Raw genomic sequence first — 27,746 nt, 5'->3', positions numbered from 1 at the left:
GCTCGCTGCAACCTCCCTGCAGGCAGCTGCAGAGAGCAATGAGCTCTGCCCTCAGCCTCCTCTGCTCCACCTGTACACCCCCAGCTCCCTCAGCCCCTCCTCACCCCCAGCTGCTCCAGGCCCTTTCTCCAGCCTCACTGCCCTGCTCTGGGCAGGCTGCAGCCCCTCAGTGTCCTTCCTGCAGTGAGGGGTCCAGAGCTGAGCACAGCACTCGAGGGGTGGCCTGCCCAGTGCTGAGCAGAGGGGGATGGGCACCTCCTGCCCTGCTGCCCACCCTGGTTCCGACCCAAGCCAGGCTGCCATCGGCTGCACATTCGCTGAGTGCTGCAGCAGTGTCCATCAAAACTACCCAAGTGCCAGCAGCAGTCAGTGAAAGGCAGCACATGGTCACCCACACCAGCACCCTGCCTGCAGCAGGAGCTTCTCTCAGAGGCTTGTGGAAATGTCACAAGAAGGAGCCAAGACATCTGTGAGTGACAGCTCAGCTTCGGCAGCTCCAACCGCGCAGGGAAGCTCCCGACAGACACACAATAGAAGGGACACCTACACAAGGAGCATCTGGGAAAGCAGCACTTCCCCAGCACACAGGGAGGAAAGCCAAAGGCAAGCTCAGCTGAAATGCTCCCTCAAAAAAGGGACTGTAAAGCAAACTCAGTTGGAAGACAACCCTGGCAGGGAGAAAAAAGCCCAAGGAGTCAAACCTTGGCATAAAAAAGTGAGCCAAAGCCAAGGTGTTCCTGGGCGTCCTCTCGGCCCCTGGGGTCCTCCTCTGCCACTCGTGGGAGGGGAAGGTTTGACAGCTTCAGGACACAGGAGTCAAAAAACATTGTTAGACATACCTAGACACATCCCCCAGAAGTGCAACCACTGAGCACTTTGGCTTGGAACAAGTGGCAAGAGAGGGCTTGGGGAGTGCCACTTCAGAAGCAGGAGCTCCCCTGAGAGGGTTTTCTCTTCTCAAAGACTTCAGTCCTGAGAAGAGCACCCAGGAGGACATCAGCTGTGTGACACCTGCATGGCCAAGCCAACCACCTTAACTGCACCTCAAAGGGAGGAAAGCACAGCAGGTGTCACCAAACACAGCAGCTTCCAAACAGACAGCCCCCAAAAAAACTAAACCCAAGAGAGAATTCCCATTTTTCAGACCCAAAAGAATCCAAAGTTCTCCATGAAATGCCTTTAGGAAGTGGTGTTGCTTCCATAGCTCAGCATGGATGTGCCAGAGGCAAGGCCAAGTGGGTTTGCTGCAGCAGTTCCCACAGCAGGAAGATTTTTATACTCAGTTTTAGTCACAGAACCACAGAATGGCTCAGGTGGGAAGGGACCTCAGAGATCATCTACTCCAACGCCCTGCCACGGGCAGGGACACCTCTCAACTAGGTTTGGATGCTCAATGCCTCACCCAGCCTGGCCTTGAACACCAGGCAGGAGGCAGCCACAGCCTCCCTGGGCAGCCTGTGCCAGGCTCTCCCCACCCTTGTACTGCAGAACTTCCTCCTCAGCTCCAGCCTAACCCTGCTCTGCCTCAGCTCCAAACTATTTCCCCCATGTCCACAGTTTGTGTGGATCTCCACCTGCAAACCCCTCCAGCCTGCACAAGCCAGTTTGTCTTCCTGAGGAGTCTGCAGACTGAGGCTGTTCCCCACATGACCATGGAGCTAACCACAAACTCTTCCACTCCAACCTTGGCTTGGCAGAGGCAAAAACTCTCCCTCATGTTTGTAAGTCTCTGTGAAAGGCTGCAGCTGGTTTCTGTGCCCAGAGACAGGTCTGTAACAGGATTAGGGCATTTATTGCTTAAAAAAGGTCAAGGCTCCTCTCTTTGAAAGATCATGGCAAGAGTACTGCAGAGAAATAAATCTGGGTGTTGGCAAGTGCAGCCTCTGGGTTTGCAGACAAATGAGTGCTGCTCTAAAAGAGAAGCCTTCTTCTCTTCTTGAGCAGAGGTGATGCTGCTTCCACTCTGAACCAGCCCTGCAGTTTGTTTAATGGCCAGCTCCTAGCAGGAAGGATGGAGATGTAAGCTTGAAAAGAGCCACAGGGCACAGTGTCAACCTGCAGCATCCGTGGAGCACTCCTGAGTGTGGACACCCTTGGTGAAAGCAAGAGAGTTACTGCCACAGAACTGCCCTGCTGTGCTGCAGCCCCTAGCCAAGGTGTGCAAGTGCTGCAGAGCCACAGCACACCTGCTCTGTCGGGGGGGGCTGCAGGGACCTCTGAGGTCAGCAGAGCAGCGCAGAAGCTGTGGCAGAAGTCTGGAGACCATTAGCAGGAGGCTTCTGTGAGCTGCAGAGAGAAAACACAGGGAGGTGGCACCGAAAGGAGTCAGTAAGAGGTTAGAGTCCTAGAATGGTTTGGGTTGGAAGGGACCTCCACAGCTCATCCAGTCCAACCCCAGCTTACCTTGAGGAGTTAATTGTACAAACCCTGCTGCTGATTACAGGTTTGCTGTGGCCCTTCTGAATCGCTCACATCGCAGCACAGGCTGCACCCTGGCACCTGCATGCCCCAGTGCCCAGTGCAGTCTGTGCAAAGACCCCATCAGGGCAAGAAAGCCACAGCAGTCAGGCTGCTGAATTCACCTGGGCTCCAGGCAGCTCCAGCACAGCTTACCAAGAGGCTTGCTCCAGACTGGAACAAGTTGTAAGGGTAGAGGATGCGCTCGTAGTGTGCACGGATGTGCGAGCCCACAGCTTTGCCCGGGGCAAAGCCCATCCTGGTGGCTATTTTGGTCCATTTTCTCTCCTTGCAAACCACATCAAATCCTCCTTCTTCTGCAACTAGCTGAAAAGTGAAAATAAACTGGTTAGATGTTTAATACTAAACCAATCAGCAGGCAAGGAAAGCACTGCCCAAAGGGCAAGGCACCAGCACAGCTGCTGCTGGCAACCAGAAAAGCAGAGGCTGAGGCAAGCAAACGAAGCACAGACACCACAGAGGCTGTTCAGAAGCTGTAACTGGAATATCTAACAGGATGGGAAATGTAAACCTGTTGAATTGCTTTACATCCAACTCAGCAGCTGTATTAGATGACCAAACAGTAATTCAGCCTAGTTTTGAGAGCTGGGCTGGCTGCAATTTGTCATGGCTCCACTTTGTATTCCAGCACCACTTCCTAGCCCAGCACAATCAGTTCTCACTGGCACCAGCACTGTGAAAAAGGCTCAAAAGCAACCACATAGAAACTACCCCAGACCTAAAGAAAACAGAGAGCACATCCCCAGGATACACAAACACTTCTGGAAGTTTAACAAGCTTCACCCGAAAGCCTCTGGATTTCTTCTCCTGTTTTTCTAGTGGAAAAATGTTCCCCCCACTGCTGTCACTGTTCAGAAGCTTTCTCCAGTTAAGCCTAAAGTTTACTCCTGACCAGTTTGTCTCCAGTCTTACAGAGGTAGAAATTAATTTGATCTCCTAGGCCAGAGGAAGCTTCCTGCACCTGTGACTGGTCTGTCACATCAGCCGTGTACCCCCAGATCTCCTCTGAACAACTGGGATCCCAGCACAGCAACCCAAGTAACACAACATCTCCTTAGGACACGTTTCTCCCCTTGTAGCTTACTCTGTTAAGCTGAAATAAATCCAAGATCTTCCTCTCCACATGTGGAATTTTCAGTGTGCATCCCTGGAGCTCCCAAAACTTGGCAATCTGGTCCAGAAAATTCAGCTTTACACGAGTCTGGGCCTGAAAAAAACCAAAACACAAAGCAAGCAAAAAATGAGCTGCAGACTGAATGCAGATGGAGCTGTTGCATCCCAGTGTTTACCACACTGCAGGCTCAGCTGCCTGCCTGCCAAGTGTAACTCTGCGATTCCCCTTCTTGTCAGACACAAAATCCCATCACAGCATTCCCAGCAGATGCCAGCACTGCCCTTTGAGTCCTCTGAACTTTTCACAGGATCACAGAATGCCTCAGGTTGGAAGGGACCTCAGAAAGCATCTACTGGAACCCCCCTGCCCTGGGCAGAGACACAACTCAAAGCCTCATCCAACCTGGCTTTGAACACCTCCAGACAGGAGGCATCCAGAGCCTCCCCGGGCAGCCTGTTCCAGAGTCTCACCACCCTCCTACTGAAGGGCTTCTGCCTAAGACCCAGTCTAAACCTACTGTCCTTGAGCTTAAAACAATTCCACTTGTCCTATCTTTTAGACACCCTGGAACTTCACAGACCATTAGTAGCATCAGGAGTAAACTGAGGCAGGCAAAGAGTCCTCATCACTCCCATTCATGCTAGCAGTGAGCTAAGGTTAATAGGTTGAGAGAGGTTCTCCTGCCCCTCTGCTCTGCCCTGCTGAGGCCACATCTGGGATCTTGTGTCCAGTTCTGGGCCACTCAGGCCAAGAAAGAGCTCAGGGAAGTGCTGGAGAGAGCCCAGCCCAGAGCCCCCAGGCTGCTGCAGGCAGTGAGCATCTCCTGTGGGGCCAGGCTGAGGCAGCTGGGGCTGGCAGCTGGCAGCAGAGCAGCCTGAGGGCTGCCCTCAGTGCTGTGCTCAAGCTGGGCAGGGCAGTGTGGGCAGGACGCAGGCAGGCTCTGCCCAGGGGTGGCCAAGGGCAGCACGAGGGGCACTGGGGGCAAGCTGGAGCAGAGGAGGTGGCAGGGGAAGAGGAGGGGAACCTTTGTGAGTGTGAGGGTGCTGGAGCCTGGAGCAGGCTGCCCAGAGAGGCTGTGGAGTCTCCTGCTTTGGAGCCTTTCAAACCCTCCTGGCTGTGTTCCTGTGTGCCCTGCCCTGTGTGCCCTGCCCTGGCAGGGGCTTGGGCTGGATGATCTCCAGAGGTCCCTTCCAGCCCCTAAGGTTCTGTGATTCTCTAAGCAGGGCTCCTCACCACTCCCTTCCTCCACTCCAAATTCATGAAGGCAGTGAAAGTGCTGCTGAACAGCAGATTTGCAGCAACTGAACCCTGATTTTGCAATTGTTCCTTCCCAGAGGCTGTTATTTTTGTGGCACTCTGGAAATGTCTCAGCCCTTCTACTTTTAAAAGATGCTGCACACGTGCAAGATGCAGGCACAAAACTCTGGCACTTGAGAAGTTGAGTTTAACCACTTCTAAGCACCTCTCTGTGGAGAAGGCCTGAATTATCCTCCTTTAACGAGCATTAACTTTACTTTTTATGCTGGGTGTGTTTTTAACTGGGCTCTGAAACAGACGAATTTCTGTGCTAATTAAAACCCAATGTTTGGAGGTCCTGAGCACTCTCAGCTCAAGTCCAAGGCAGCTCATGGCCAATGCAGTGGAAAACATCACCTCTCAAAACAGCCATGCACACATGCTGGAGCAGCAGGGATGCTCAGCTCCACAGTTTACCTCTAGTTCATTGAGCCTCTGGATCCTCGGTGTAAAGTGAAGCTTATCAACGTCGCAAGCAAATGGAGGCTGCCAGTCCTGGAAAGAGAAAAGAGCTTCATCAAAAGACTAGGAAAATGGAAGGGTCCTCTCTGCTTGCCAGTGGAAAGCTTGGAAGAGGTGCCCACAGCTTCCACACCCTGCCCAGCAGGCTGGCTGCACCCCAGCCCGGCAGCCAGCGCACCCCACTGCTGCTCCAGCCGCGCTGAGGTCTGCTCTGCTCCCACACTGCTCCCTGGTGAACAAGCCCAGAAGCAGGAAGAATGAGGTCTGCTGAGTGAGCTTCACTGCCTACCCCTTCAAAAATGTCACTGAGCCTTTAAAGTAGATAATGACACCTGAAAAGAAATGGCACTGGGGAGCAGGACCTGTCCCCAGGGCTGAGCCTCCACTTGCACACTGGGTCAGGGCATCTTCTCCCTGCCCGTGCTGGGCAGCTGAAGGTCTGCACAGGCCTCTAGCCCCAGCCTCACAACAGTCACCAAACAGCAGCTGCACCAGCAGCAGAGAGAACAACTCCTTGCTTCCTGGTCTGCAAGCATCCAGCCACATCTGGAACATGACCAACCCCAAACCATTCTTCTTAGTGCTTTGCCAGAATACCTGCAAGTGAGAGAGCTTTTATAAACACAGCTACAAGGAGTTGTATCTTTTGCATCTCTGACATCCAGCCCAAGCAGCTGCTTTGGCAGTGCACAGCATCACTAAACCAAATTAGATTTGATTTCAACTTGACAGTCATTTATTGCACAGAAAGCTATCTCCTTATCACTAATTACAGAAGGGAGATAACACACACGAGAGCTGCTGATAGTGGAGTAAGACAGGAGCTTTCTGCTAGGAAAAACAACATTTGCTTGGTGCCTGTGGCCTGAGGCAGCTGAAGGAAGACCAGCACCAGAAGCAGAGCATTTGTTATTGTAACAGACACACACCACATGGAAACCGGTGTCAGAACCAGCCCAGAGATAACTGCTCCACAAATCCTGCCTGTGCAAACACCCAGCTCCATTCCCATCTTGGCACTAGAGCAACCCAGAGCACAACTGGAGAGAGGCAGGAGTGACTGAGAGCATGGCAAAGCTGAGGAGCGCAGAGGGACCTCAGTCTGTGCATTCCAGCAAGCACACAGCAGCTCACAACGAGCCACAGAGATGCTGCAGGCAGTGCAACATCTCCTGTACAAGAGACTGAGGGAGCTGGGGCTGGGAGCAGAGGAGCCTGAGGGCTCCCCCCTTGTGGCTGCTAAAGACGTGCAGGGTGGCACCCAGAGGAGTGCCAGGCTCTGCTGGGTGATGCCCAGTGACAGGACAAGGGCAATGGTGGAAGCTGAGGCATAAGAAGTGTCATGGAAACCAGGAATTTGTTTTCCCTGTGAGGGTGCCAAAGCCTGACACAGGCTGCCCAGGGGGGCTGTAGAGTCTCCCTCTCTGGAGATATTCAAAACCCACCTGGATGTGCTCCTATGTGATCTGCTCTGGGTGCTCCTGCTCTGGCAGGGGTTGGACTGGATGAGCTTTGGAGGTCACCTCCAACCCTTAACATTCTGTGATTGTGGTTCTGGTCCTTCAAGCATTTCAGTGATCAGAACTTGGCAAGGTTGAAACTAGAATTTGAACTGCAAGTTAGATGACAGCAGAGAGACCAAGATGACAAAAGATAAGGCAGCAGGTCCATCCCCAACCAGTGCTGCTCCATCACTTCTGGGTTTAACCACAGGACTGTGACTGGTGTCCAAGTGGCATGGGCAGGATGCTCTGTGCCACAGCACCAGATGCAGTCAAAGTAGCAAGTCTGGCACAGAAAACGTTTGCCATTCTATTGTAAAGCTCTGATAGGCAATGAACGTTCATGGCCCCAAGCTGAGAGATCTAAGTGGGAATATGCAGGGCAAGATTTGAAGGAGCAGACTTCAACAGGACCAGTCCAGCTCCTAACTGAACCAACTGGCTTCAGCAGCTGTCAAAGCCTGGAGCTTGCTCAGTGCAGGCACCCATCCAGGAGAGGACACCCTGTGGTGATGGCACACAGCACCTCTGGGCCATGCTGGGGTCCCTGCTGAAGGGAGAACTGTAAGATCCAAAGTGCTTTGCATAGGCTGAGAGAGTAAATGAAAGGGAAGAGGCCTGAGCTGCTTAGCTAAGGAGTGAGCCCCTGAGGCCAAGCACTGCCCTCAGCCAGCACCCTGCAGCAAGCATCTGCAGAGGACAAGGAACAAGCTCGACAGGAGCAAGACTTCAGCTCACACAGGCCACAACACTGTTCCCAAGCCTGACAATGTGCTCAGGGCTGTGCATGGCAGAAGAGCTTTACTGTCAGTAAAGATGGAGGAGGGGAGGAGGGGAGGACAGGAGAGTCTCCCTGGGCACAGTCTGCTGCCCTGGGAGAAGCCCTGAGGAGAGCCTGCATCCTTCTATGGGCACAACAGGAGGAACAGAATTCCTGCCTGTGCCTGCAGCTCCCAACTCAGCATCAAGGAAAGAGGCAGGAGCACCCCTGGCTAGAAAGCAGCCTGTCTCCAGAGGCCAGAAGCTTGTCCCCTCCTGTTATGAAAGCAAATGAAGAAGTTGCTCTGTGCCCTCTTACAGAAATCACTCACTGGCAGCACCATGTCCCACAGGATACTCCAGCAGCACCAGCTGAGTGCTGCCTGCTGCACCTTTGGGGCAACTCTGCTTGCTGGCCAGGGACAGTGGCTCCAGCAAAGCAGTGCTTAGTGACAGGGCTCCAGCCCACACAGGCTTCCACAAGAGGCATCTTCTGCACCCTGCAGGGTTAAAGGTTACCACCACCGACTGAGCGCTTGGATGGCACTTCAGCTGCTTTACCAAGAGAAGCTTTGGCAACCTCATTACTCAGCACAGGACTTTCAGTCTGCCAGGCAGGTGGCTCCATCGACCAGAAACAGCCTTCAAAGTGACTAACTCTTAGCTAGGAGCAAGTCACTGAAACAACTTCTGCTGAGACAGGGCAGTGTTTTAGCAGGAGGCAACGCTGGATTTACTCTGGCTTTGGCCACTTGTGGGCAGGCAAGGCTGAGCTAAGCACAGGCTGTGCACTGCACCATGCAGCACCTAAGATTATTACAAACCCCTTTCTGACTACAGAAAGCCTCAACTGCACATCCCATTTGTCACCTGCTGCCTCCTGCGGCAGTGGTCGCAGGCACAGGCACAGGCAAACAACCATTCACCACCCGGAGCAGCTGCAGCAGGTGGAGCAAGCAGCCCACACTGCCTCGAAAGGCACCAACAGCTCCTGGAGCATCTCAACAGCTCCTGGAGCATCTCAACTGCTCCTGGAGCATCTCAACTGCTCCTGGAGCATCTCAACTTTGAGTCCCATTTCTCGGTGCACGCTCCAGGTGCGGCCAGCTCCGCGGCTGCTGAACAGCCCTGCCAAGCCCTCTGCGCTCCGTGCGCTGCTAACTCGGCACAGCACCGGCATCGGCGATGTTCCTTCACCACCAGGAGGTTAGGAGGCGTTGGGAGAGCTCTGCCCGCAGCTGGGCGAGGCAGCGGCACCGCAAGAGGGAGCTTGGTGCTGCCGAGCTGCTGACCCGCACCAGGAGCTCTGAGGTGGAGAAGAGCACCAGGGGCGGCCAGGAGCAGCCACAAAACAGCTCTGCAGGGCCAGCTCCCCTCGCTTTGGGCATGGGAACTCTGTGAGCCTCCCCATTTCCAGCCTCTGGGCACCTGCAAGGTCCTCAAAAGCAACTCAGCATAAGAGTCAACTTCTTGCCTGGAAGGGTCCCAGAGCCCTGGCTCAGGCTGCCCAGAGAGGCTGTGGAGTCTCCTTCTGTGGAGCCTTTCCAGGCCTGTCTGGATGTGTTCCTGGGTGACCTGTGCTAGACTGGATGGTCCTGCCCTGGCAGGGGCGTTGGGCTCGATGAGCTCTTTGGGTCCCTTCCAACCCCTGACACCTGTGAGCTGTGATCCTGTGAACAGGAATGGGTTTAGAGGTGTATAAGACTTTCTACTTGCTCTCAGCAAGCAGACAGAGAACATTGTACAATTAAAGATATCAAACCCCAAGAAAACCTGAGTTTCCTAAAGACCAGGGGAGGTTTTACACCACCCAGACTCTTCCCCTGCAATGATTTTGCTGTCTTCTATTGTCCATAGAGGATTGCAGGTTTGTGAGCCAGACTCAGCTCAACTAACCCAGACACCAGGCTGACATCAGCACCCAACTGCTCTGCAGACTTCACAGAGCAGAAGCCACACTTTTAAAAAGCACCTTCAGATCTCAAGATGTAATGCAAAGTACAAATGCCCAGGAGAACAATCCCTGCACTACTTCCCTATCCCTCCATCCAGATGTGTTCCAGCTTCATCAGCTGCTAAACCTTGCACCTCAATCAACCTCACCCTCTGATTAAAATTTAACCACCCCACACCCTCCCGAACTGAAGCCAACAAGAAATGGGCAGTGTCACTGGGAAGCTGCTCTACAGGTTCGTTAGCTTCCACTTTCCCTTTTCCCCCATCCCCATCTCATCTTTAACCAAACTCCTCATTTGTTTGCTGCCCAAGAAGCTCCTCAGGAAGGCTTCCTGGAAGCGACGTTTCAAGACACTTTTCAATAACCAAATATCTTTCTGCCTCTCTTTACAGAAGCAGCTTCTCAGCCCTGCAAATAAAGATTTTCCTCAGGCCTTTTCTTCCCCCTTCTCTGAAGTCTCTCCTTTCCCCCCCAACATCTTTTGAAACTGGAAGCAGCATTTCAGCTGCAGTCTCTCCAGTGCCAGCCACACAAAGAGACGTCGCTGCCATTCTTCTGCCAGACAGCGCCGCATAGTAAGGTCCCAAAGAAGAGCTCAGCACTCCCTGCCAGACAAACACAAACTCATTCACTTAACTCTAGCAATTCACTGCTTCCCAGGATGCCCACCCTGCCAGCCTGACCTACATTCTTTGTTCCCAGATCCATCGTCCTGCCTTTGCAAAGGTGTTTCATGATTGCTGCCTCCAAGAGGGAGGCAGGCTCGGTGACTCAGGAGGTCCCTTTCGCTCTCATGGTTTTATGACTCTGTTAAACACAGGCTCAGAAGAAACTGATGGCAGAATCCATGCAGAACTGGGGAGAGCTGCCATTTATGGCCCCAAAGCTTCCTCCTGCACAGGAACTAATCCCCTTCTGACCCTGTTAGGAAGCTAACATTAGTTGGGACTCCAATCACCAGCTAACCTAGTTTGTGCTGACACAGTCCTTGCCTGGCCCTTTGTGCCACCAAACACTGCACTGCTCCTTGCCTGGGTGCAGTGGTGCAGCCCACATGCCCAACTCCTCACTAACACAAGCCTGGAGGAGCATTCCTCATCTGAGACAAAACTGAGCTCCACTATGTATTGCAGAGACAACAAATACAACCACAAATCCTTCCAGGAACCTCAGCCAAAGAGAAGCTTGTGATGGGAATCATCTCCTTAGGTCCCAGTGTTCCTGTGCCAGCTCCAGCTTGTAGGGAGAGAAAAGCTCAGGTAAACTGGGGATGATTCTCAAGAGTTACAGCTCCTTGGGACACAAAGGCAGAGGAGGAAATCTATAGGTAGTGTTTGCCCCCCAACATGGCATGGGTAGACTAGAGACATGCAGGAGACACCAGTCTGGTCTCCAGGGAGGCCACTGCAAGCGAGGAGCAGATATGGAGGCTCTGGCAGCATCAGGCAAGAATGAGTAGGGTCCCAGCAGCACTGCAGACACAGCTGGAGATGCATGGGGCATGGGGTCAGGGCACTGGCAGTGAATCTAAGATCCCCAGCTCGCTTCAGAGGCACTGACCTAGACCTTGGAGCAGAGCCCGGGGCCAGACTTGGCTGTCAGTGTCCAAGAGCAGAAGGCCACGAGAGGTTCTCCCATCTACAGCCACTGGGGATGGACCTTTGGTCTGCTCCTGCACAACATTCCCAGAGGGAGTGGAGTGGCACAGCACAGAATGTTTCTGGAGCTCTTTGCAGACAGTCTGTACCTTCTCTAAATCTGCATCCAGCAGCTTTCAAACCTGGATTTCAGTCCAGCATAACTCAGACTAAGCAAAGATCTGAACATAAGAGCCAGCCCAGAACAGAAGCAGAGCAGCTACAGCCAATGCCACTGGCTCCAGAGCAGCAGACATGGAGCCTCAGCTGACCAGAGCTCCGCTCTGCCCAGGGGCTCCCCACGCAGCAGCTGCCCCCAGCCCTGCACGCAGCCACTCAGGTTCACTGCCTCTTGCAAGGCATCTCCTCCCAGCAATTTCCCTGGACACATCCTGAGATACTGGAAGCTCTCCACAGCTTTTAAAAACGCTCACCATGGTCTCCCACACATGTGTGCAGCACTGCTCCCACCACCAGCAGCCCCAGGCACCGTCATGTGGGCCCCATGGATCTGCGGGCATCAGTGAGCTCCACAGATGGGCAGCTCTAGTTTCAACGCTGGGGCAGATTTGTGCTTAGTCTGAAACTGTTTCTCTCAAGCTGAAATACAAACTCCCAAACCTCCCCAAATCTGCACCTACCATGGCCCCATATAGACAGTTCCAGAGTAATTTGTTTCATCTAAAACCTTCAATGAGCTTTAGAGAGCAAGAGTTGAAAACCCCTCACTGGGAGAGATCAAGTCAAGGAGACAAAGTTCTCCCTGCTCTCTAAGCACCCTCCAAAGTTCCAGAGTTTCTCAAGTGCAGAAATCATCCTGCTGGTGACCACAGCAGAGCTCTCTGTTAGTAAAGAATACTGCTTCTGCTATAATTCTGATAACTACAGATCAGAGATCAATAATTAACCCACTCTGAATTCACCCAGCACCACCCCGCGGCGCACGCATCGAGCACTGCCAATCCTCTGCCTGCAGTGAGAATGTCCTGAGCAGCTCTGGGCAGTGACTGCTTCTCTCCACAGAATTCCGTAGCACATGAACAGGGAGCTCAGCACTCAAGCACCTTTTCCCCAGACCTGCCCATTCTTGATCCCAAAGGGCCAGAAGTGGGCAAACCCACTCACAGAGTGCTCTGGGCTGGAGGGGAGCTCCAAAGCTGATCCAGCCCAACCCCCTGCACTCCACAGGGACATCCTCCACTACAGCAGGTTGCCCACAGCCCTGTCCAGCCTCACCATGAACATCTCCAGGCATGGGACATCAACCACCTCCCTGGGCAACCTGCTGCAGTGTTCCAGCAGCCTCCTGCTGCAGAACTTGTTCCTCACATCCAGTCTCAATCTGCTCTGCTCTAGTGTGCAGCCACTGCCCTCGGCCTGTCCCTGCCGGCCTTTGCAGACAGCCTCTCTCCATCCTTCCTGTGGCCCCTTCAGATACCACAGGGTCATTATTAGGTCCCTCCAGAGCCTTCTCTTCTCCAGGCTGAACTCCTGTCCTCTGGGTGTTTTCCCCAGCAGCTGATCCCTTCCATGCCCTGGGGTCCCTTTGCTCCAGCACTGCTCCTCAAGCCCAACACACACACAGCACCTATGGTTTGCTGCCCATGAGGCTCTATCAGACTGTGGTGGAGTTTTCCCTGCTCTCTTTTTGAGAGCATCAACTGACTGAGCCTCTGTGCATTCCCAAAGCAGAGGATCACCATGGTCAGCTTCCTGCTCAGCTCAAAGTACAGAAACCCTCTGCATGAATTCCTGCTTTAGCCCTGGAATGTCTCACAGCTCCAGCATGGGAGATCGCCGCAGCCTGCAGCAGAGTGGCTCCCAAAGGGTCCTGGGTTTGGTCCTGAGTTTAGGGAAGAGGCTTTGGGTTGCTTTGGGTTTACATTGCCTGCATAAAGATGACAAGAAAACAAGCAAGCAGCTGGACCAGAGACTGCCTGGATCAAGGATGCTCCTGAGAGCTCATCCCTGGAGCAGCAGCTCCATTCTCAGGAGCCAGCCCTGCACCTTGGGGCTTCCCCTCTCACGCTTTGCCCAGGTTGGGTTTTTCAAATTCTGCCCTTTCCTGCGCAGAACTTTCTTGATCCTTCTCCCTGCCCTCTCTACTTGACAATCTTCTTAACATTCTGGAGCTGGTGCAGCTTTCTGAATGCAGCTTTTGCTGCTCTCCTGTTCCCTCAGAGTGAAATCCTGTTTCTCACCCAGGTCCTCTTAAGTTGCCTTCAGCAGTTCAGCCAAAGCATCTCCTCTGCCCTTACACAGATCCCCCTGAGGATCCACAGTTCTGTTCCTGCAAGCCTCCCTCCTCTAAGACTGATCTATGCTTCTTTGTTCTTCAGTGCAGAACCTCAGATGGAGTCCTACTTAAGTGATTACTGTTTCATAACATCCACTGTTTGTTAGGCAAGCAGGATCCCTCTGACAATGAGCTGCCCCTGGAACCTGCCAGCTCCGTGGAACCATTTCTTTGTTCCTCTGGACCCCTAATGAAAATCAGATTCCTGACAGACCATCGGAGTCGTAGCCTTCCTCGTTAGCTCCCATGGATAGCTGAGATGATTTGCAGTTCCTCCAGCATGCTACCAGTTCTGCACAATAACAATTACCATAATTAGGACGCTGAAGCACACTCCTAGATCTCAGACCACCACAACACAACTGCCTTAACCCAGCCTCACTGCACAGCAACCCCAGCCTGGCAATGCCACTTCTCATACAGCTACATTGGAGCTCCTGCTCAGGGCTGTACCAGGAGCTCTTCTACCCTGCACTGAGAAGTGGTCAGCAGCTCTTGCACCCATAAAGAATTTCCACCCTTAAGGAAGTGAATTCCTCCTGTCCTCTTGAAAGTTTCCCATTACTCCAGGATGTACTGGAAAATGGCAGTCAGTAATGCAGAGAACCCCAGTGGCAATTCCTTCAAGCTTGCAGCTTTCTGGGCTGAGTTTCACCAGGGCAGGGGTAGGAAGGCCTCAGTAGCACATCTCCACATCCACAGCACTGTAAAGCACTGGAATTTGGTCTGTTCCAGGAAATCACAATGTGTCCAGGCCCCTGTACAACCGTGCAGAGCTGGAAGCAGATTCACAGGGCAGGCAGTGCTTGAGGAATGGTCACTGGCTGGTTCCTCATGGCAGCAGAGCAACTACACAATGAACTGGGAGGAGGAGCTCATTCCCAAGAGCAGCATCACCTGCTCGGCCTTTTACCTTTCGTTCTTTGTTGGACTGTTTGCTTTCATTAATTGCTATTAATTGCCTACTTCAACTATCACTTGACAACAGTGCTGACTCCTCTAAATGCCCTCAATAATTTAATCTCCTCCAGGATTATCAGCCCACCACTTGACACCAAGTTTTTAATAAGGAAAGCCTGGCAAAGGCTATTTGCAGTTCCTAGAAGCAGATTCCAGCAGCAGCCCCTGATGGGCTGCAAACCTGCTGCACACCAATCTGCTTTCCTGTGCCTGTCTCCCCATCTTCAGCTCAGCAGCACAGAGTCAAACCACCTCAGTTTACACAGCATCTCAACTACAAGAAGCCACAGGTCAAGCCCTGTACCTCATCTGCACACTCTGCTGCCAGTGGGACTGTCTGCTTCTGCTGGAGCTGCTGGCAGAATGCCTTTGCTTGGCTGTCCACACCAAGCAGTGCCAGTGAATAGGGGCATTGTTGCACCCTCCACAAGACAGCCACTGCAGAATCCCAGAACCATCCAAACAAGAGCAAACCAAGCCAGTGTTGCTGCCTGCAACAAACTGAACTGGAATGAAAAGGAAGAAAGCTTCTTGTGAGTGCCCAACTGGAAGCTGCCATGCAGAGACTGCACCTCCTGTTACATCCTTGGACCTTCTTTCACCCCATAGCCACGCAACAAGCATCCAGAACCCACCACACCTTCCACCCAGATGCCTTCATAGCCCCTCACAGAACAGTTCACTGCCCTTAAAACCTGCCACAGAAGAAAAGCCATCACAGATGTGGCTTTCTCCAAGCTCACCTGGTGGCCAGCTAATGTTAGCAAAATGATGCCAGAGGAAAGGATGAGCTTGGTCCTTCAGTGAGGGGAGCTCATTGCTTGGCGGTCTACAGCTGAACCACCAAAGCTAGCTCAGGAGTAAGGACTTCTTCAAGAGCCAACTGTGAAGCTCCCCTTGGGCTCCAGCAGCCTGACACTACAGTATTTCATACCACGGCTCTGACACAAAAGCACAAACCCATCTGCTGACCAGCACTCGGCAGAGTTCAAGCTGAAATAACGCGAGCCCAGCACCCAAATCTGTCACTCCCTGCCGGGCACAGCCGCTGGCCGGGCACAGCCGCTGGCCGGGCACAGCCGCTGGCCGGGCACAGCCGCTGGCCGGGCACAGCCGCTGGCCGGGCACAGCCGCTGGCAGCGCTGCCTGCCTGCTCACCAGCACGTCCCCGGCCCAGGTGCGCAGGCAGACCTCACTGTCCCTAAACAATGCCCTCGATGGAACACGCAGAGTGCTCTGAAAGGGCTGCTGCAGCTTGCAGCTGAGGGCACCACCAGCCCCTGGAGCACGGCGAGCAGAACAATCAGGGAAGGCTCACTGCGGCTCCCAGCAGCTACGTCAACTGGAAGGCTGCTTCTGGTGGGTCTGGAAGAGCTCCCTCTATGCTCCGAGCCAGCAGCAGAGGCATTAGCGACGGGAGAGAAGAGCCACGGCAGCTAAGCTGCGCGCAACTGTGAGGTGTTCAGTCCTCAGCAGCTCGAACTATTTTCATCCCACTTCTAAATCCATCCAGGGAAGCATCTCACAGGCAGGTATTGGCTCTTCAGAGAGGCCGAGGGCACGCTGCGAAGGCAGCCGGGCAGAGGGACTCGTTCCTTGGGAGAGCTCTTCAGGTCTCTAACAGATAACACAGCTCGCATGAAGCCTTTATTAAAGCGTTTGGGGGGTTTGCTGCTTGTTCGGTTTTGGTTTGGTTTTTTTAAAACACACACGGCCAAGAATCAGAGCTGAGATTTAAGAAGAATAAAATCACAAGAGAAGAAAAAAAAAAACCTAATTAAAAACCCCTTGCCCAAAGTTGAGTTCTGCTCTCAGCTGCGGAGATGCAGAAGGCAGATTCCTCTACTCAGAAACGTTACATAAGTTCACTGGTGGCTGTGTAATGAGAACCATCTCACCCCCTTTGCTCTGGCAGAGAAGGGGCACTGCCACTTGCCACCCAGACACACGTTCAGGAGCGTCCTTGTGCGAAAAGCCTCCACAGCACTGCCAACCGGGACTCTTCCTCCAGAGCTCTTGCTCTCCGCCGCGATCCGCGTTACCGCCTCTGCCACGAGCATTCCTGCCTCAGAAACACAGTCCAGGCGCTTCTCTTTCCACTCGGGAGGCAAAGGATGCTCACCGACAGGAGTCCCAGCAACAACCAAACCCCAGAGCTGAGGAGTGTGCGTTTCTGAAGGGTATTTCTTTGAACTCAAAGTGTCTCTCACAAAACTTCAGGCTGCAGAAGTGTTTCGTCAGTGTCAGCTCCTGCCGGATGGGATTTCAGGCTCTCAGTGGCTGCTGAGCGTTCTAGCTGTTGCCGTCAGGTTAACTACCTGAAGCCAACTACCAGCCGCACCACCCCAGGCTCGCACCACCCTCCGCTCACTGAAGCACCAATTCGCTCACAATAAAGGTGGATGCCACAAGCTCGCTCTTGAGATTTTCACCCCAAGAGCCTCTTCTCCCCACCAGCGCCGTTGGTTGTCCCTTTAAATGAACTAACAATTCGGACTGCACAAACTAAGGCTCTAAGGTCTCCACAGCCATTCCTCAGGAAATTGAGTCGACCAACAAAAGGAAATCCAAATTCACAGCCCAGTTTTGAGCTTACTGCACCGTAGGTCGCGATGATGATGATGAAGATGAAGGCTTATTACTCTTCCCACTGTGTGTTGCATTCTAAAATGGTGGCCATGTCTGTCTAGGATTCGACTCGCAAAGCCACCAGCCAAACTCAGAGCTGCGGAGTTTGCTGTTGTTCAACTTGAAGGAACAGTTACCTGTGTGGAACCCGGGCCAGACCGCGGGCAGGGCCGAGGAAGGCCGCCGGGGGGCCAGGGGCGGCCGAGGAGAGGTCCCCGCAGCCCTCCACTACCACAATGCCAACATGGAGGGCAACACCCAGGCAGCTGCCTCCTCCGGGGCTCGGCACGGGGACCGCTCGCCCCCCGCCGCCGCTCCAGGCACGGGGGTCAGGCCAACTTGGAACTTTTGGGGGCCAAGCAACGGGGGCAAGAGGGAGGCCGGGCCCGGCAACTGGGGAGCGCGGAGCGGCCGGGCCAGCCGCTCCCCCACCGCACCCCCGGCCACTCCGGCGACTTTCCTGCCGGGCAACTCCGGCACTTAGGAGCGACTTTACGGGAGGGAAGCGGAGAGGACAGCAGGGCGACTGCCCCCCAGACTCGCACCCCCGGCCGGGGGCCGCTGAAACTTCAGAGAGGCGGAGGGGGCGGCCCCGCCAGCCCTCCCCGGCCGGCCCCACCTGCCCGGGGGTCACCTGCGCGCCCGAGGGCAGCGGAGCGGCCTCCGGCCTGAGTGGGGGCGGGGGAAGGGGCGGGTGGTCGGCGGTGCGGGCCGGGCCGGGCCGGCACACAAAGGCCGTTCCCCGGCGGCGCCATGCGGGCACTCACCGGCGGCGGCCGCACCTTGCAGATGCCGGTCTGCTCGGCGATGGGCCGGATCTTGTGGATGAAGGCGAAGGGGTCGGCGAACTCCTCCCAGCTGGGCTCGAAGACAGGGCACTCGGGCGGGGGCAGGAACTCGGCCATGGCCCGGGCCAGGGGCCGCTCGCCGCCGCTCTGCCGCTCTCTGAACAATCCAACAGCCGCTGGGCCGCCGAGCGCCTCTGAACGGGACGTGCGCCTCCGCCGGGAGGGGGGCGGGGGGGGCAAGGAGCTCGACAGCGAGAGAAAAAGAGTCCGCCCCGGCCTGGGCGGGGGGAGGGGGCGCGGCCGCCCCGCCCAGTCACGCGCCTTTGTGAGGGGGCGTCGGGGCTGGACCCCCGGGAAGGGCCTGGTGCCACCGGGGCGGCCCACGGGCAATGCTTTCCCACCTGCCGGGCAGCTGTTAGGGAGGTGGGCAGGGCGGAAGAGTCTCTGGCAGTTACCCCTACCGAGGGCTGAGGCCGGGTCCGGTCAGTACCGCCTCGGCCCCCGCGCCGCCCTCAGGCCGTTGCCCGGGCTCGGCGCTGAACACGGCCTGGAGAGCACTACTCGTTATGGCTACCCAAGCGCCCTCCCGGAGCGCTGCTTCCTGGCCAGGCCCCAGCCCTCAGCTCCCCTTTCTCGGCCCAGCACACGGCCGCCTTTGTGCGTGGCCCCTCGCCCCGGACCTCAGGCTCGCCCGGCCCCTTTCGTGGCCGCTCCCCACAGCACCGCTGATTCGAGAGGACCCTCGACGCTACACTCACAGACTCTGTGCCCTCCCCTCTAGGCAACACTGCTCCCCAGCACAGCTACCCCCGCTCCGGGGACCGCTCAGTTCTGCACGGACGGGCCCGGGCGGATGCGGCACAGCTCGGGGCCCTTAAGCCGCCCCTCGTCGGCGAGCGGCACATGGAGCTGCGGCCCCTCCGCGGCTCTGTTTACATGCGCGGAGGAATCCGCCACAGCTGACAGCAACCGCCGGCCGGCGCTTCTTTTTTTAAAGAGCCTCTTCGCTGGGCGCCATTGGCTGGGCCGCGGCTGCGTCACCGGCGGGGCGGGGCCGCGGGCGCCGCGCGGCCGCATTGTCTGGGCCCGGCCCCGGCCCGGCCCCTTTGTTCCGCGGCCCGCGGTGGGGGGGGACCCCCGGGCCCATTGTCCTGCCGCCTCGGGAGGACGGCGGAGGCCCTGCGCCGCCCCGGGGAGCACGAGGAGGCCCCCCGGCCGTCAACGGGGATAACGGATTTGTGCCCCGCTGCTGAGGGAGCGCGGTCAGGAGCCTCTCCCCCGGCACGGGCGGTTCGCGGGGCTCCTCCTCACCCCGCGGCCGGCACGGTGAGGCTCATCCTGCCCCGGTAACGGGGCTGGGGGGGGGCCCGGCGCGGCAGCCCCTCCCCCGCGGGGCAGCAGCAGGCGCGGCACGTAGCGCACGTGCGTGGCCGGGCGCCCCGCCCCCCCCCCCCCCCCGCAGCGCCCCGGCCGCCATTTAACGGGGACCGGCGGCCCCGGCCCGCAGTCACCGAGCGGCTTTCGTTACCCCGGGGAGCTGCTGCGGGGAGCGAGGCTTTGCGCTTCAGTAACGCTGCGCTGCCCGCGCCAAGGTTCCGTCCGCGGCCCGGAGCAAGGCTCCGCTTAGCGCGGGGCACACCGAGTCGGGTGGCAGTGTTGGTCTGCTGGAGGCAGCAAGGCTCTGCAGAGGGACCTGGCCGGGCTGGATCCGCGGGCAGGGGGCAATGGGATGGGAGTTAACAAAGCCAAGTGCTGGGTCACAACAACCCCAGGAAGGCTCCAGGCTTGAGGCACTGTGGCTGGAAAATGCCCTGTGGAGAAGGACCTGGGGGTGCTGGGTGACAGCAGCTGAACAGGAGCCAGCAGTGCCCAGGTGGGCAAGAAAGGCACCAGCAGCCCGGCCTGGATCAGCATCGGTGCGGGCAGCAGCAGGGAAGTGCCCATGCCCCTGTGCTGGGCACTGGTGAGGATGCACCTTGAGTCCTGGGTCTGGAGCCTGGCAGAGAAGAGCAACAGAGCTGGGGAGGAGCAGCTGAGGCAGCCGGAGGGGGTGTGCAGTGTGGAGGCTGAGGGCAGACCTCACTGCTCTCTACAGCTCCCTGAGGGGAGGCTGGAGCCAGGTGGGGGTTGGGCTCTGCTCCCTCTTACCAGGTGATAGGAGAGGAAATGTCCTGAAATTGTGCCGGGGTGAAATTGTGCTGGAGGAGTGGTCAGGGATTGGCAGAGGCTGCCCAAGGAGGTGGTGGAGTCCCCATGCCTGGCAAGTGTTGAAGAAAGCTGTGGGCATGGCACTTGAGGACAGGGTTTAGTAGCCATGGTGGTGTTGGGCTGCTGGTTGGACTGGATGATCTCAGAGGGCTTTGCCAACCCAAACAGTTCCATGATTCTATAAAGTCACAGCCATATGTGGCTCCCAAGCACAGAAGCAACAGGTCTGAGGCTCTCAGGTGTTTGCATCCAGTGGAAGCTGCCACCAGCCACCCACCCTGGTCACACCAGTCCTGGAGCCTTCGGTTGTTCCCCTGTACCACTGAACACTTCCAGGTGGAGTGCCCAGAGGAAGGAGGAAGCTGTCAGCTGTGAGAACTTCTGCTGGACACCAGAATAAATAACAAAACATGCCCAGGGCACCTGGTGCCAGCTAAGGATGAGGAACCTCCTCCTCCTCACACATGGAGGGGGAAGGAAAAAGGGAACTGCTGTGAGGTGCATTTGTGCGATGGCAGAGGGAGGGCAGCTCTGCTCCCACCACCAGCCCTGGAGCCTTTCCAGTTCCACGTGGGACATGGGCAGGACAGAACTACTGTGGGCTGCTGGACATCCCCAGCCCCAGCACTGCAGCATTTGTTGCCCAGGGCAGAGACAAGGAATGTGCCCTGAGCCCAGCACCGTGGCCCCAGCCCACGTGCCAAGAGCTCAGAGGCCATGCTCAGCCAGAGAGTGTGCCAGGTCTGTGCTGGGCACAGTGCTGGGTGTCAGCACCAAGAGCTGAGCTCCTCTGAACGAGAGGCTCTGGCTGGGACACACAGGGTCCAGGAGTCACACTCCTGCTGCAGGCTCCTGTCCTCAGTGCCCTGGGGACCTCTCAGCCAGTGGGGGCATCTCCAACTTCCACGGGCTCTGGAAGGAGCTCCTGCTGCTTCTTTGCTGAATGCTGTCTACAGCTGGCAAGGCCACGGCCCCCCTTCCTTGGGCAACAGCAGCAGCAAGTCCAGGCACAAACATTGAGCCCTGTGTGTGAAGTACACCAGGCCTGGTGGTTTGTGCTTTCATCTTGCACCTCCAGTATAAACCTCCTACCTCAGCCCACAGTCTGGTGAGAGAACTGAGCTGCTTAGCCACCTTCAAACAGCTGCTCTGCATCACATCCCAACCTCCAGGGTCTCCAGCACAGAGGAGAACATCTTGAGCAGCACCACTTTTGTGACTCTGGGTCTGGCAGTTTCCCCAGGAGCTCCAAGGATGCTTACATGGCAGTGAGTCCTGGGGTGCAGCAGAGAAAAGCTGTTTGGTAGCAGCTCCCCGAGGACCTCTTGTTGGAGCTGGAAGGACCACGTTTAACAGGACCACTTCTGCTGATACAACCACATACAAATGCTTCCTGAGGGATTCTGGTGGGGAAAAAATACTGCAGACACAGATCCTTTAACTGGGAAGTTCTGATGGAGGAGAAAAAGCACCTGCCACAAAGATCTAGTGGCTAGCAGAGCAGGGAGAACAGGACAGAACCCGAGGAGCCTTGAAGGGAGGGGGAGGTGGCTCAGGTCTGGGTAAGATGGAGATTTAAGGCAAGGAGCAAGCCCTAGAGGGTCTCTCTTGTCTTCCCAGCTTGCTCCCTGCTAATGCAAGTGCTTCATCAACACACACAGACCTCTGCACGCTGCCTTCTCTTGGATCCATCCTCCTTCTGCTGTGACATCTGCAGAGTGTGTGCTGTGTCCAGGGGATTAACGTGGCACAGAAATCAGCAGCTCTGGGTTCTGTGATGAATTCCCCAAGTATTACAGAAGCACAAAGTGCAGAAAGGAAAGCAGATCTCCCTGGGCTGGAAGGAGCACGCAGGCATTCCTTCTTCATGGTTCAGTTGAGTGTCATTAATTAAACCCTTTTATTAGACAGGCCTTCTTCAAGCCTCTTCTATTTGTTCCCAGGGAGCAGAATTTCCCCATTTGCTGCTGCTCAGAATTGTGCCCAAGAGACGCAGCAGATGCTGGCCTGGCAGAGACTGAGCACAGACATCAAGAATAAGGCATTTGTTGGCCCAGGGTGAGGAGCATCAAAGCATCCTGACTGAAACTCAATCATGCAATGGTTTGGGCTGGAAGGGACCTCCAAAGCTGATCCAGCCCAACCCCCTGCACTCAGCAGGGACATCCTCCACTACAGCAGGTTGCCCGCAGCCCTGTCCAGCCTCACCTGGAATATCTCCAGGGATGGGGCCTCAATCACCAACCTGGGCAACCTGTTCCACTGCTCCACCACCCTCCTGGTGCAGAACTTGTTCCTAACACCTAATCTCAATCAGCTCTGCTCTAGTTTGCGGCCACTGCCCTCACCCCATCCCTGCAGGACTTTACTGTCTCTCTCCATCCTTCTTGTAGCCCACTTCAGCTACTGGAAGGTCGTGATTAGGTCTCCACCAGGGTCAGGGTTTTTCCTGGGCAGCTCCTCTATCCAGCACAGCTTGCTTCACCTCTCATTTGCCTGCAGAAGTCCTACCAGCCTGTAGGGCTGTAGCTCATCCCAATTTGTGTTCTCTTGGCTGGGAACCATACTGTGATCTTTCCTGCCAGTGCAGCCTTGCCTCCCCTGCACTCTCCTGCAGCAGATATCATCCCTCTGGGCCACCTTCTTCAGCAAGCCCACAGTGATTTCTTTGCAGTTATTTGACTCAGACACTGGGAAGAGAAATGGAATTCCTGCTTTGGCTCCCCCATTTCTGCACCTGCTGATGCTGCCCAGACCACCCTCCCTCCTCGGGGAAGGGCTGGCTACCAGCTCACAGCAGTGCCCAAGAAGCCTGCACTGGCTGGCACTGGAACTTGGAGTCACATCCCACCTGCTGCCAGGCACAGGCAGGGCTGGGCAAGGGGAGTCCTGACAGGGAGCAGCCAGCCAGGAGCAGGCACTTTGATCTCACCAGCCTGGAGCCTGCTCAGCTGAATCCCCTAACGCAGCAAAGGCTCTAACTATAGCCAGCTTCCCTGGCCCCCACAGTGCTCAGACAACAGGATCACAGATGTCAGGGGTTGGAAGGGACTCAAAGAGATCATCAAGTACGACCCCTGCCAGAGCAGGATCATAACCTAGTGCAGGTCACACAGGAACACATCCAGACAGGGCTGGAAAGGCTCCAGAGGAGACTCCACAACCTCTCTGGGCAGCCTGTGCCAGGGCTCTGGGACCCATACAATAAAGAAGTTCATTCTCATGTTGAGGTGGAACCTCCTGTGCTGCAGCTTCCATCCATTGCTGCTTGTCCAGGGCACAACTGAGCAGAGTCTGTCCCCTGCCTCCTGTCCCCCAGCCCTCAGGTATCTATAAACATTGATCAGATCCCCTCTCAGTCTTCTCTTCACCAGATGAAACAGCCCCAGGTCCCTCAGCCTCTCCTCACAGGGCACTGCTGCAGTCTCTTCAGCATCTTCCTAGCCCTCCCTTGGGCTCTGTCCAGCAGATCCCTGTCCCTCTTGAACTGGGGAGCCCAGAAGTGAACCAGAGCAGAGTAGGGGAGGAGGAGGAGAACTTCCCTAGCCCTGCTGGACACCAAGATGAGCTTTAGGAAAGGCTCTGCCCTGGCCCTTCAAGCAGACAGGAGGAATCTGCACTTTGAACACTGCAAAAGCCAAACTGGCTCTAGAAGCTCCACAGATAGCAACAAGGTAAGAAAAGAAGCTGGAATTCCACAGGCTGCACTCCAGAACTGGCTGGAGGAAATCCTGCCCAAGAGTCCAAGCTTTAGACTGCCATGTAGCTTGAGTGCTGTGCCCAGTTCTGGGCCCCTCAACTCAAGAGAGATGTTGAGGTGCTGGGAGATACCCAGAGCAGGGCAGCAAGGCTGGGGAGGGGCCTGGAGCACAGCCCTGTGAGGAGAGGCTGAGGGAGCTGGGGGGGTGCAGCCTGCAGCAGAGGAGGCTCAGGGCAGAGCTCATTGCTGCCTGCAGCTGCCTGCAGGGAGGCTGTGGCCAGGTGGGGTTGGGCTCTGCTGCCAGGCAGCCAGGGACAGAACAAGGGGACACAGCCTCAAGCTGTGCCAGGGCAGGTCTAGGCTGGGTGTGAGGAGGAAGTTGTTGTCAGAGAGAGTGATTGGCACTGGAATGGGCTGCCCAGGGAGGTGGTGGAGTGGCTGTGGCTGGAGGTGTTGAAGCCAAGCCTGGCTGGGGCACTTAGTGCCATGGTCTGGTTGGTTGGGCAGGGCTGGGTGCTAGGTTGGGCTGGATGAGCTTGGAGCTCTTTGCCAACCTGCTTGATTCTGTGATTCTATGTCCAGGGAGGAGCCCATTCACAGCTGCCTGTGCCAGCTGTGGCACTGCACTGCAGGCAGAGCACTCAGTGCCTCGGCAGGGCCTGGCTCACTGAAACGCTCCAGGTTCAGGTGATCCCAGCACAGGGCAGGGAGGGAAATCTGCTGGAGCCTCTCAGCCCTTTTAAGAAAATAGGTTCCTGGGAACAAGCAGATTTAGTAAGCAGAATCTGTGACAGATCAAACCAAACCTGTTCTCCTGGGCAGAGCAGCAGCCTGCACAGACCTGCAAAGCTGTTTCCTCACCAGGGCTAGGAAAGGGGAGAGCAAACTGCTGCTGCAAGACAGTCCTTGAGAGAAGGGACTGGAACTGAGCAGCTGCAGGCTCTGGGCCCTGAGTGCAGGTGTGGAGTACCCTGGCTGGGGACACTCGACAAGCACAGCCTGCAGCCTGCCGACTGCTGCCCAGGGTGGCTCCCTGTGTGCTGCCTAACTGGGCCTCACCAGCAGCACTCTTAGGTGGCCACCTGGGTACTTAGAGGCAACTTTTGCTCCAGGAGAAGCAAAATGGATCCGGGAGATGCAAAGATGTCCTGTCCCCCCTGCTGCGCTCCATGCCCCTGCCCTGCTGTGCCTGCTCCACGTCTCCATGCCGGCCCCGGCCGCGGTGTCTGGCAGCGCTGCGGGCTGCGGCTGGAGCTGCCAGGCACAGGGAGCCATGGGGGGAGCCATGCGGGGGGGCCACGCCGCAGGGGCAGGCAGGAAACCTGAGCCTCGCTTGCGGACTGCAGCCGAGCCGCTGAGGAGGGAGGTCCCCAGCAGCGCACAGCTCCCGGCGGGGCCGGCGGCAGCAGGCAGGTAGCAGCAGCTGCCCAGCAGCTGCACGGCTCAGATCCCTCTGCAGCTGTGCCGCTGCCCTCGGCCTTGTTCCGACTGATAAAGCTCCTCATGTCCCATGCCCTCTATTAGCCATCATTAAGGGCTGAGCAAAGCCTCACTCCAGACCCTCGGCCAGGCTGCCACAAGGACAGGGACGAGGCAAGCGGAGCCCGGGAGGCTGCGGCGGGAGGGGGAGGCAGCACCAAGGCGCCGCTGGCAGCCTCCCCTGGCTCCAGGCAGCTGCTGACTCACGCCGCAGCTGGGGCTGTGCCTCCGCTCCTCACGGCACAGGGCAGCGTGGGGCAGGAGCTGCTGCCAGAGGGCAGCCAGAGGGTGGGATCCTGCCGGGGAAGTGCGGGGGCAGACACAGTCCCAGTCAGCAGCACCTGGGCAGGCAGGGCGAGGCTTGAAGGTTTATCTTACAGGTGTCTAAATAGGTCAGAGCAGCCTCACCCTGGAGTCCCTTCGCTCCTCTGCGCAGGGAGCCTGGAGCGACTGCTTCAGGTCCAGACCTCCATGCCTGGGCGAGTGAAGCCCCCTGACAAGCCCTGGTGCTAGCAGAGCAGCTCGGGCACAGCACCAAGCACCAAGTGTCTCCTGCTTAGAAAAGCAGCAATGAAGAGGCAGTTCCCCCCGCCCTCAGCTGCTGCAGACCAGAAGGCTCCATCTCAGCCCTTCCCCCAGCGCCGGAGCTGGGCTGTGGTTTGTGCACAGGGTGAGCTGCAGCAGCGCTCAGCCTCGCAGAGCCTTCCTCTCCTGGCAGACCTGCAGAGCCCACTCGCGGCGGTGACACCGAGCACCGGCACGGCCAAACCACTGCCCTGTGCCCCCCTGCAGAGCCCACTAGCGGCGGTGACACCGAGCACCGGCACGGCCAAACCACTGCCCTGCGCCCCCCTGCAGAGCCCACTAGCGGCGGTGACACCGAGCACCGGCACGGCCAAACCACTGCCCTGCGCCCCCCTGCAGAGCCCACTAGCGGCGGTGACACCGAGCACCGGCACGGCCAAACCACTGCCCTGTGCCCCCCTGCAGAGCCCACTAGCGGCGGTGACACCGAGCACCGGCACGGCCAAACCACTGCCCTGTGACCCCTGCCCAGCCCACTCGCGGCGGTGACACCGAGCACCGGCACGGCCAAACCACTGCCCTGCGCCCCCCTGCCCGAGCATTTCATTACCAAAGCCTCTGCTGCCTCTGCTGCAGCCCAACCCTCCTCAACCCCCAGACACACGAAATGGTTTGGGCTGGAAGGGACCTCAAAGCTCAGCCACTTCCAGCCCCCCGCCGTAGGCAGGGACACCTCCCACTAGAACAGGTCACTCAAGGCCTCATCCAGCCTGGTCCTGAACACCTCCAGGGAGGGAGCATCCACATGCTCCAGGATGCCTTTTAGACACAGCAAGGGTGAGAAGAGAGGCAGCAAGGAGACTTCTTCAGCTTGTGCCAGAGCCCAGGGTTCAGGAGACCTTTGTGTGCAGGTAACCTGCAGCTGCACTCAGAGGGATCTGCGTACCCAGGGCAAACAGATGCTGCCCAACCCCCTCTGCAAGTTGCTGTCCAGAGTTCAAATGGCAAACATGGGCAAAGTCATCCAAGTCCCCGTGGATCACTAAAGCAGACTAAGAATCTGCAGTCTGAGGTGGAAGAGGCAAAGAATCAGAACTAAGAGCCTGGGTTTTAAACCACTGCCAGCCACTGCTGAAGGGCCACCTAAAAACTGCTTCTGGCAGGGACTAAACCCTGCACAACAGCTGCAGAGTGCTCAGGCAGGCTGCAGAACCTGAGAGAAACTGCTTCAGACAAGGCTGCTGGCAGCAGTCCCAGTGCCAGCAAAGCAAAGGTGCTAAGGAACTGTGTGAAGCAGACCAGGCAGAGTGGGGCAGAAGCTGGGAGAGGGCACAGGTGTCAAACCAGCTGGGCAGCCAGAAGGCATTCAGAGGGGAAAGGATGTGGTAAACCTGGCAGTGGGAAGGACTTGGGAGCTCTGCAGTCCACCAACTAACAAAGTAAACAGAACCCACACCCTCAATGCACCAAATCCTGAGGCAATTCCCAAAGGAAGCTTGGCTGGGAGCACTCACATCGGATGGAGGTGGTGTCAGCAGCTCCATGCCTTCAGCAGGCTGCAGAGCATCTTCCACAGCGCTGCAGGCCTGGGGCAGTGTGGCTGGAGAGCTGCTGGCAGAAAGGGAGCTGGGGACTGTAATAGACAGGAGCTGAGTGCAAGCCAGCAGTGCCCAGGGAGCTGAACATGAGTCAGCAGTGTGCCCAGGGAGCTGAGTGTGAGCCAGCAGTGTGCCCAGGCAGCAGAGTGTGAGCCAGCAGTGTGCCTAGGGAGCTGAGTGTGAGCCAGCAGTGTGCCTAGGGAGCTGAACATGAGCCAGCAGTGTGCCCAGGCAGCTGAGTGTGAGCCCAGCAGAGTGCCCAGGGAGCTGAGTGTGAGCCAGCAGTGTGCCCAGGGGGCTGAGTGTGAGCCAGCAGTGCCCAGGCAGCCAAGAAGGCCAATGGCATCCTGGCTGGGATT

General features: G+C 56.7%; 1 protein-coding gene across 2 annotated transcripts in view; it reads right to left on the bottom strand.

Moving 5' to 3' along the window:
• KDM5B (lysine demethylase 5B) overlaps positions 1–18,824 on the bottom strand; it is a 75,297-nt gene extending 56,473 nt beyond the window's left edge. For both annotated transcript variants that reach the window (XM_064173961.1, XM_064173962.1), the window contains exons 1-4: positions 17,857–18,824; positions 5,306–5,383; positions 3,563–3,685; positions 2,614–2,784 (exon numbers count right to left, since the gene is read on the bottom strand). In XM_064173961.1, coding sequence (XP_064030031.1) covers positions 2,614–2,784; positions 3,563–3,685; positions 5,306–5,383; positions 17,857–17,994 — 510 coding nt within the window. In that variant the 5' untranslated portion in view covers positions 17,995–18,824. The remainder of the gene's footprint in view (positions 1–2,613; positions 2,785–3,562; positions 3,686–5,305; positions 5,384–17,856) is intronic.
• Positions 18,825–27,746: the final 8,922 nt, after the last annotated feature.

The sequence above is a fragment of the Pogoniulus pusillus genome, chromosome 39, assembly GCF_015220805.1.
Source record: "Pogoniulus pusillus isolate bPogPus1 chromosome 39, bPogPus1.pri, whole genome shotgun sequence".
NCBI lineage: Eukaryota > Metazoa > Chordata > Aves > Piciformes > Lybiidae > Pogoniulus > Pogoniulus pusillus.
Note: the sequence above shows the minus strand (reverse complement) of the source record. Positions and strands in the feature narration are given on the sequence as shown.